The sequence below is a fragment of the Hibiscus syriacus genome, unplaced genomic scaffold (genome assembly GCF_006381635.1).
Source record: "Hibiscus syriacus cultivar Baekdansim isolate YM2019G1 unplaced genomic scaffold, ASM638163v2 tig00110577_pilon, whole genome shotgun sequence".
NCBI classification, from domain to species: Eukaryota; Viridiplantae; Streptophyta; class Magnoliopsida; order Malvales; family Malvaceae; genus Hibiscus; species Hibiscus syriacus.
Window position 1 is genome coordinate 903,124 of NW_024062788.1, and position 9,618 is coordinate 912,741.

Sequence of the window (9,618 nt, forward strand, 5' to 3'; positions counted from 1 at the left end):
TTGAGATCTACAATTTGAGGTATCGACTCAAATTTGAAAACACTAACATTCTTTGGCTGGAATCCGGGGAAATCGGGAGAAATTTTGAAGAAATCATCTTCTTCAAGGCAAGTAAAACTAGCTTCGGTGAGAGAGGAACCACAGCTCGAAGTTTGCGAGTAGAGAGATTCAGGTTTCGAGGTAGAAACTTGAGGTTTCGCCTCAGTTGTCCATTGATTTTCATTGGAAAACTTGCACAATCCCATTGGAGAAAGTTCATCAAGTAATGTTTGATATATTGAAGCGCACTCGATACTTCACTGCTTGTTTCCGTAACCAATAAATTGAAAATAATACAAAAAATTAGAGAAAAGAGGTGAAGGGTTTGAATCAAAGAAGATATGATTTTCAGTTTTCTAGGCTGAGAGTGGAAAGGATATTCGACTTGTCAATGAAGAAGAAGATTTGATTCCCGCCGTCCTCGCGTTTAACTCCATAGCAAAACGATCAACAACAACAACAAAGCGACCCAAATTCAATATTCTCAGAAAAACCCAGTTCAACTCCTTGAAAATAAGAAGCACCCACTAGCTTAATCAACCCAAATTTAAGTCTCAACAGCTTCCAGAAAAAAAAAAGCTAAAGCTTTATTATGGTTCATCAATGGCGGTCGGGTCAAGCTAACAAAAACTGAATAAGGTTTAATTTTTCATTTTAATTAATTTTTCATTTTTAGAAATCATTTTCTAATATAAAAAAATATGTCAGGTGACACTTTAATGGATTAATGACTAAACTTAACGATCCATCATGACATTGATTTATTTTGAGTATCGTTAAATATCAAACTGAAATAAAATAAAAGTTAGACACTAAACTGAAAAAACGGATATAAGTGGACACTTTTTGTATACTTGAGAAAGATGAATTGAAGTAAACGAGGGACACACTTCAAATTCGATGGAAAATGAAGAGAGAGAAAATCTACAATATTGTCAATTAATGTAAAAAATGTTAATGAATAAAATCCAAGTTTCATAAAGAAGCAAAATTCATGGCGTCCACAGAAGGTGGTGAAAAATTAAAGAGAACAAGCAAAATTTAATGTTGTTCAGTCTACAACATTTTTGGCAGTAGAAAGAGTGGGATCTAACTACTTCCTTCAACTCTACAAGTTTCTCCCAACCACATACTAACATTCTCTGACCCACTATGTTATTGCACATCTTCAAACCAATATGAACCCTCCATTGTTCTTATTTTTTCTCCTTCCATAGACTCTACCCGTCGAGCTTATTTTCAGTTACAAGGTATGTTAGGCTGCTAACCATAAATGAACTTTAGGGGACGAATTTACTCGAAAATTACCTTGAAGTTGAAATTACTTGAGGTTTTGGTTAAATGGCTTGGTCAAGCACACACATTTGCCTTTGCACTTCGTCATTGTGTTAGCCGAGTGCCGCAAGAAAGAAGCAGTGGCAGCTGGTTCACTCTTGGATGGTCCCTTAGCTCACAATTGCCCGACTGGAAGAATTTTGGGCTTGTAATCTGTTTCAGAAATCCGGTATACCACTTGATCTAGAGGAATACTCGGTTACTAACTTCAGAAACATAGATGATTTATCCTCCAAGAGATGTGCCGGAGTATCAAACTCTGCAACTCGACCTGCAAAGAAGTTTCCGATTTATTTGGAAAATGTCCAAGACTTTCAACGAAAATAATAGTGAAGCAATCCGAATTTAGAGATGAAATTTTAAAGACATAGCTTTAAGTACCATCACTTAACACCAAAACAAAATCACTGTCGATTACGGTTGGAATACGGTGTGCAATAGTGCAAACAGTGCAGTTCATAAACTCTGTTCGGATGATCTTCTGTATGAGATTATCGGTGGCAGTATCAACTGATGCTGTTGCTTCATCAAGCACGAGTATTCTTGCCTGTTTGAGCAAAGCCCTGCCGAGGGAAACAAGTTGCCGCTGCCCCACACTCCAGTTATCTCCATTTTCTAAAACTGCACATTTTACATCAAAGAAAAAAGGACCTATCAACCACATTCAACTTCAAAGGGCTTTTCTGCCTTTTCTTTCTCTATGCATTTTTTTCCAGTTCAGATGATGCGTTAATTATGTCTAAGAGAGATGGTGCAAACCTGGTGCATCAAGCTTTTGGTCTTTCTCACGCACAATATCTCCGAGCTGAGACTTATCAAGAGCCTGTAGAGAAGAAAAATTCAGCTCTTGTCATTTGAACATGATCTTATTTCAAGACTTAGCATAGCATTAACATGTTAAAATTCGTAGTATGATTTATCAGTAACGACTCTTCCAAGGAACTAATAATCTTAGGAATAACTCTCTGCTTAAGTATACTGGTACTGTGTTTTTTGGGGGGGGGGGAGCAGGCTGTGCAAGTGAAATTTTTACCTCCCAAATTTCATGATCTGAATGCTCTTCAAGAGGATCAAGATTGTCTCTAATAGTTCCTTCAAATAATGTAGGGTCTTGGGGTATGATACCAAGACGGCTACGTAGGTCATGGAGCCCAATTGTGGAAATGTCAATGTTGTCTATAATGATTTTCCCACCAGCTGGCTCAATCAATCGAAATAATGCTTGGATCAAAGTAGATTTACCACTTCCAGTACGCCCAACAATTCCTATCTTTTTGCCACCAGGAAATGCACAGGTTACTCCATAAAGCACCACAGGAAGATTTTCAGCATAGCGAACCTTTGAAAGATAGAATATGTAAAAGAAAAGGAAATGTCAGCATGCGGTTCCAGTAATATTCTAACAGATAACATTCCATCCTTTTTCTCTGACATCGCTAAAACATAAAATCATTCTTTTTTTCATGGGTGTGAAGAGAATGATAAACAGAATCAAAATTTTCCAGCTAAGTCCATTCGCATGCTATTCATACGTTGCACAGTTTCCACATGATGTTGCTAGTAATGTGAAAGATCTTAACATAGAAACAGTAAGGTATATGTGACTCTCTAATGTTTCATGGAAAAATAAGTAGTGCCTGGTGTGGTGGAAAACAACTAGACGATACCTTTAAATCATGCAATTCAATTGTTCCATGTTCCGGCCACAAAGACGGAGGGCGGGAGTTTTCAATAACAGAAGAAGCTTCACTTGGAATTTGGCTGTACTGATAAATCCTCTCTATGGAAATAATTTTATTCTCGAGCTTGCAAAAACTAAGTATCCACCGTGATAACCGTGCATTCAAGTTTAGGCCATATGTCACAGCAAGCCCTGCCATACCTGTTTAGAAGAAGCAAGAGTTATCAGTTAGGGCATATGCAATAACTCAAATGTCTTACAAAAAAGCAGATAAATCAATAGTAATGCAAAAGATTAACTTACTCGGATCAATACTTCCTTGTGGGAAACTCACAAGCAAGATCATGCAAAAAGCAAATACAAAGGTCGAAAGTAATTCCATCCTCAGGCAGAGCCACTCAATAGCAGCAAGACTGCAAAAGAATGGGCGGGAGAAACAATCAAGAAGATAAAGATTTCTCTTCATGAACCTTTTCTCTTGCCCAAAACCTCTAATCGTGGCCGCTCCAGCAATTGATTCACCAAACAGATTAATAACTGGAGATTTCTGAATGCTAACAATACGGACCAGTTCTCTCGATGAAGCCATGTAGTATTTCTGCAACCAGCAATATGTGAGCAATTCATCAGAAGAAACATGTGTTTCCAGAGAAACTACACAACAGTTCAGAAATTATGAAGTGTATATTGAATTCATCAACAAAAATCAGAAGGGTCTAACGTAGATTAATGAAATCGATGCAGTGGTATGGGCAGAACTTTTTCAACTCCAACTGCAAGAATCTTAAAATAAAGGCTTAAATACAAATTTGGCCCTTGAACTATGCTACCTATGTCCTGTTGGCCCTATTCTTTAATCGGTCAAGTTGACCTTCACTTTTAACTTTTTCAATTTATTGCATGATGTCGATATTGTTCACTTGGATGCAGACAAAGTTTGAACAAGAATAAAATTGTTAATTTAAAAGCTGGTGAAGAGCAACCTGGTTCACTCCCAGCAAGAATAAGAAAACTGGAATAAACTTAAAGAAACAAACTACGACTAATGTGCTTCCATTTCTCTCAGAACCTATGAGAGAATGGAATCCAACAACAAAATTTTGAGGAAAAATAACTACCTGCATCCACAAGCAAGCAACAGCCATTGGAATAACAAACAGCAGAACTTGCCAAGTAACTTTTGTCATCACACCAACAATTCCGACAAGTTGTATTGTTGTTGAAGCAAACCCACCGAGCCTAAAAGGAATATCAAGATCCACAACACTTTGATCAATAGACACCTGTGAGTTTACAAATCATGGTCATCACATAATCTGAATAAAAGAAAGTGGATTTCACAGAGCCAAAAGGAAGACTTTGCAATTTTAAGCATAGATTGTCAGGTGGAAATATATATCAAAAAGTACTTACACGATTTAAGATCCGCCCAGCTGGAGTTGAATCGAAAAAAGACATTGGGGCTCGAAACACACTTCTAAGCATATTGATAAACAATTTTTGTGCAGCTGCAAGACCAAATGTGGCTACCAGAACAGCCCTCATAAATATAAACCAAGAGCTCCCAAAAGCAAGGGCCATATAAACAACAAGGAGGACCATAGGTGTGACTTTAGCTTGATCTCCATCGGTCTGGGGGTTTGCCCATGCCATCCACCAATTACTAGCAATTTGAAGGAACTGGAATAATGTTTGCGCAAGAACAATAAGGGGTACCAAAAGGCCTTTATATGCAGCCGCCATATATGACAAGTACACCTTCATGCTGACTCTTCCTTTTACCCTTTCCTCTTCTTGAACAAGCTGATTTTTTCTCCGTTTTGCTTTCTTTTTCTCTCTAATTGCTTTTGTGTCTGAAGCTGATGCACCATCTTGCACTTCCTTTGCTAAATTGTCAATACTATTTCCAGCCAAATCACTTTTCTTTTTTAATATTTTTTTCCCATCAAGTTGCAAATTTTCATCCGAGTCTTCTGATGAGTGAGTTGGAATATCCATGGATTCAATTGCTTCATGGTGAGCGGAGACAAGAGTTTCAAAATCAGTGCCAGCCTGTAGAAGTTCATCATATTTTCCTGCCTGTATGATACGACCTTCCTTAAGAACCTGCACATATGATTGATGACATCGGAGAATAAGTATTTGAAATCACTCTCATCATATCACCACCTATAGCAAAAATAAATGTATATATATTACAGCTCTTATGCTAGACCCAGGAAAACATGACACCAAGCACTTGTATTGCACAAACATACACCCAAGAAGGCAAAGAACTATATTTGCAAATAACAGCTCATCTCCACCACCTTTATGTTTTATCTCCATGTGAAGAAAAAATTAGTCTCACATGCTAATTTTCAGATGTCAAAAGTAAAACTTATACTTCACTATTTATTTGGTCCATTGTCATGCATTAAGTTGCACCATGTTTCCTAATATTCCATCAGTACTGACTTTGTCATAGTATTGAAGACATTGTATCGTTATCCCGTATGGTGTTGCTTGTAGCGTGTCATTACCATCTAATTCATTAATTAGACCATTTTAATCCAGCCCACCTACTTCAGATCAGTCGATCACATTCAACAACCAACAATACTGCACAAGATAGTAGATAAAGAGAGGGGTATTGTGTTGGGCAGTTGAGGGGAGGCACATAGCCTTGAACAAAGATTAGTTTGGAAAAAAAATAATATATCTTTTTTCTCCAAAAAAGAAAAGGCAATGCTGAATGAAAAAGAACGCCTCAACAATGCAATCCACTATCTAAATGTTCAGCTAAAAAACTGTCTTCAGATCATAGAAGAAATATAAGAAAATGATGTGATGGGACATGAATTTTAGTATGCGTCATACATTCACCCCATTAGAAAGTAGTATACTTGAAGCATGCATCATAGCAATGCTGGACTACTAGCAGAATATAAATATATATACACATATAGAAACCATTACATACCAGTATCAAATCTGCAGTAGGTAGAAATTCAACTTGATGGGTCACAAAAACAACAGTCTTACTTGCCAGTGCTGTCATTATGTATTCCTGCAGTTTGAAAAAAGAAAGATTTATTCAGCCAAATTCTATTGATATGAATAGCAATACCAGTATACTGATTTGAGTTAAACCTTGAACAGTTCTGAGCTAGTGTGTGCATCAACGGCACTGAAGGGGTCATCAAGTAAATAAATATCAGCATTTTGATAAAGAGCCCTTGCAAGCTGCACGCGTTGTTTCTGTCCGCCACTCAGATTTATACCCCTATCTCCAATTATGGTCTGATCTCCATGTGAAAAGAGTTCAAAATCCTTCTTCAAGGTACAAGCATTAATAACACTCTTGTATTTTGCTTTATCCATTGGACTACCAAAAAGAACGTTCTCTTCAATATTTCCAGACTGTATCCAAGCCGACTGAGAGACATAGGCAGCTGTACCACACACTCGAACCTGTTCAAACATCAAAGTAAAAGGGTAACAGTTCAAAAAGCTTTTCCATTAATGGGGAAAATATCATAAAACTAACAAAGAACCAAATTTGAGGTAGAAATTTGTTTCTATGAACTACACTTACTTCCCCAGATATCTTAGGAATCTCCCCTAGAATGCATGAGAGAAAGCTTGATTTCCCAGATCCAACTGTGCCACAAACTGCCACACGCATTCCATTTTCTACTTTCATTTGTATTCCAGATAAGGTGGGCCTTGAAGAAGAGGGGTCCCAACAAAATTCACCATCCTTAATCTCTATGGCCACCTTTGACATGCCTCGGGGCAGAACAATGGTGGCATCTTCCTGCAGTTCTTCCTCCTGCAGGAAACCAGAAATTCGATCAATTGAAACCTTTGTCTGCGCCATCATAGACACCAGGTCTGGAAAATTTCTGAGTGGTTCTTGAAGGATTCTGAAAGTGGCCAGTGCAGAAAGAACACTGCCTGCTGTGAGTTGACCTCCCAACAATATTGATGTTGCAAATGTAACAGCTGCAACAAATATAGGGGAGCTCCAAAAAAATGAATGTAACAAAGGCCTGAGAATAGAGGGCTTTCCGTAGCCACATGAATTCCACTCCTCTCATCTCCTCCAATCCCACTCGGTACCTATCCTCCCATGCTTGTAATTTCAGAATCCTCATGTTCCTTAGACACTCAGAAGTCTTCCTCATTCTTTCATCTTTGGCAGCCATTAACTTGTCTTGATAATCTTCTTGGACCTTTGCAAGAGGAACAGTAGCAACAATGGATATAATGGTTGCAATCAATGTGGCAATGGAAGCAATTCCAACATTTTTATATAGGATCGCTAGAGCAAGAATTATTTGCAGTGGAAGCATCCAAATGTCATGCAGATACCAAGAATAGTCTCCCACTCTTTGAACATCAACTGCCATGTAATTAACAATTTCTCCACTGGTATGATTTTGTTTAGCTAAGCTTGACAGCTTCAGCCCCTTGCGGTATACCATTGCCGTTAGAGCTGATCTCACATGCATACCCAAAATGTCTACCCCGAGATACCACTGTCGGGTTGTCAATGTCTCTACGAGCTTCGCCGCAAAAAAGATTCCAGCCAGAACATAACCTTCATGATGGGAAAGTCTCCCGCCCTCCCAAATAATCAACAAAGTAACTAATCATGTATGGGCCGACATAGGAAACAAGAGTGTTCAACAGAGCAAATACACCATTACAAGCTGCTTCCTTCCAGAATGACTTCCAAAGTGCCCAAGCCAAAGAAGGTTGCTCTGACTGGCTTTCAGCCTTCAATTTTTCCCAATTAAAATTCAAAACCTTATAATTGCTCTTGGTTCGATCTTTTGGTGCAAGAAGAGGAATGTCCTTAAGCTCAAGCGGTCGTTTAGCACCAAGTGAAAGAAGTGGATTTAGCCAAGAAAGTGTGGCCAAGCTAAAGAGCCCAGCATTACTATAAGGAGTAACTTTAAGACACCCTGCCTCTTCTTCAAGAAGCAATGGCTCCGAAAGGTCAGAATTTCTACAAACTTGTATACCAGTCTCACCTCTAATTGCAACAAAACAAAGAAATGCAAGTGCCGGGGTTACGGCGAAATTGGCCAGTACATGAGAAGAAAAGTAGTTTGAACCATCAACTAAGAACGATTTCCCATCAACATACAAGGTACACAACCCAATCAAAAACGAAACAAACCACCATACCCTTAGCAACATTGGGAATCTCTCAGACACCTTAGATTTACAACGTAGAGCTGAAAAACTCAATACGAGCCAAGCTAAACCATTAGCAGCAGGCAAGGCAAGTTTAGACCAATCCACAGCTTTCCCATCAGTGGCGCCTCTTATCAAACCAAATCCATCAACTCCTAGCACCACGACTTGCACCAGAAGCACATAGAAACAACAAAATATGGACAATTTAAACCCAGCACCTACTATAACCTGCTGAACTTCTCCATCAACAGTAATGCTTCTCCTAATTGGGCTAGAATTTGCAACAGGATCATCCTTATGGAATCGAATTCTACCAGCACAAAGAGAAATCTGCCTTGCAGATATTATGAGAAGAAACACAAGGACAAGTGTTAAATTGATGCAAATGGAGGATAGTTCCAATATAGGTAAACCTTTAATTGTCCTCAAAAGGGAGAAACGTGGTGATTCTCCAGCAGATGATAAAGAAGAAGCTGTGATGCAATTGAGTAATAGACTAAAGAAGCCCATTGTTTAAAAAAGTGAGGGTTTCTTTGTGACGGATATAGGCCTGAGAAACGAGCTGAGTCGGTGGCTTTGTTGATGAATTAAACAAGAAGAGTGGTTAAATCGGGTGAAGGGGCATCTCACCATCTGAAACAATGACAAAGAAAGCAAACGACAAAAAAAACAGGGTTATTTGGAGGCAGAATTTGCAGATACGTTGCACATGAAAACAAACAGATTTTTATTTACACGCAAAACGAAGACATAAAACTGACGAAACAACGAAAACAAAAACAAAAAAACGATTGTTTTTATTCCATTTCTGCTCTGTTTCTCTTTCTTATCTCTACATGTCATCTTCACATAACACGAGTGAACAAATAAAGGATATCAAAAATCCAATTGAACGAAACCCAAATCAGAAACAAAAATTCTAATAAAACTGACCGGGTATTCTCTTCTTCTTCTTCTTCTCATGAAAATACAGATAGACAAAGGGAGCACCACTCATACATCAGCAATCGAAACTCCAAGTGAATGATCTTAAACGTGTACAATCTAGAGAGAAAAAAAACAAAGCTGTCAAATTATATCTACAGATTTATACGAGAGAAATAGAGGAAAGAGTGTAGTGTTTGGGTCTCTGTTTTGTGTAAGGAAGAATGTTAAAAGATCTTCAATACGTTGAGGGATCCCAAACAGCCCACATAGTACCTTTATATGGAAAGAGAGGATTAGATTTTAGGTCTTTCGTTGTTGTTCAATGTTGAGTTCTGAGAAATAAAGGTGCACTGCTTTTTCAATGTTTTGTTTGTTTTCACTTTACAGTTGTTTGAGGTGGTGCCATGTGATGTGGATTTCATCCTATGAATAATGAATTTGATTCA

General features: G+C 38.2%; 1 protein-coding gene across 1 annotated transcript; it reads right to left on the bottom strand.

Moving 5' to 3' along the window:
• Positions 1-1,053: 1,053 nt before the first annotated feature.
• LOC120133179 (ABC transporter C family member 5-like) lies at positions 1,054-8,755 on the bottom strand. The gene is given in 13 exon segments (XM_039149825.1): positions 1,054-1,645; positions 1,756-1,995; positions 2,134-2,197; positions 2,408-2,713; positions 3,042-3,256; positions 3,359-3,653; positions 4,174-4,338; positions 4,469-5,161; positions 6,018-6,104; positions 6,188-6,508; positions 6,633-7,070; positions 7,072-7,647; positions 7,649-8,755. Coding segments are annotated over 13 exon segments (4,620 nt in total). The 3' UTR covers positions 1,054-1,532.
• Between the last annotated feature and the right edge of the window lie 863 nt (positions 8,756-9,618).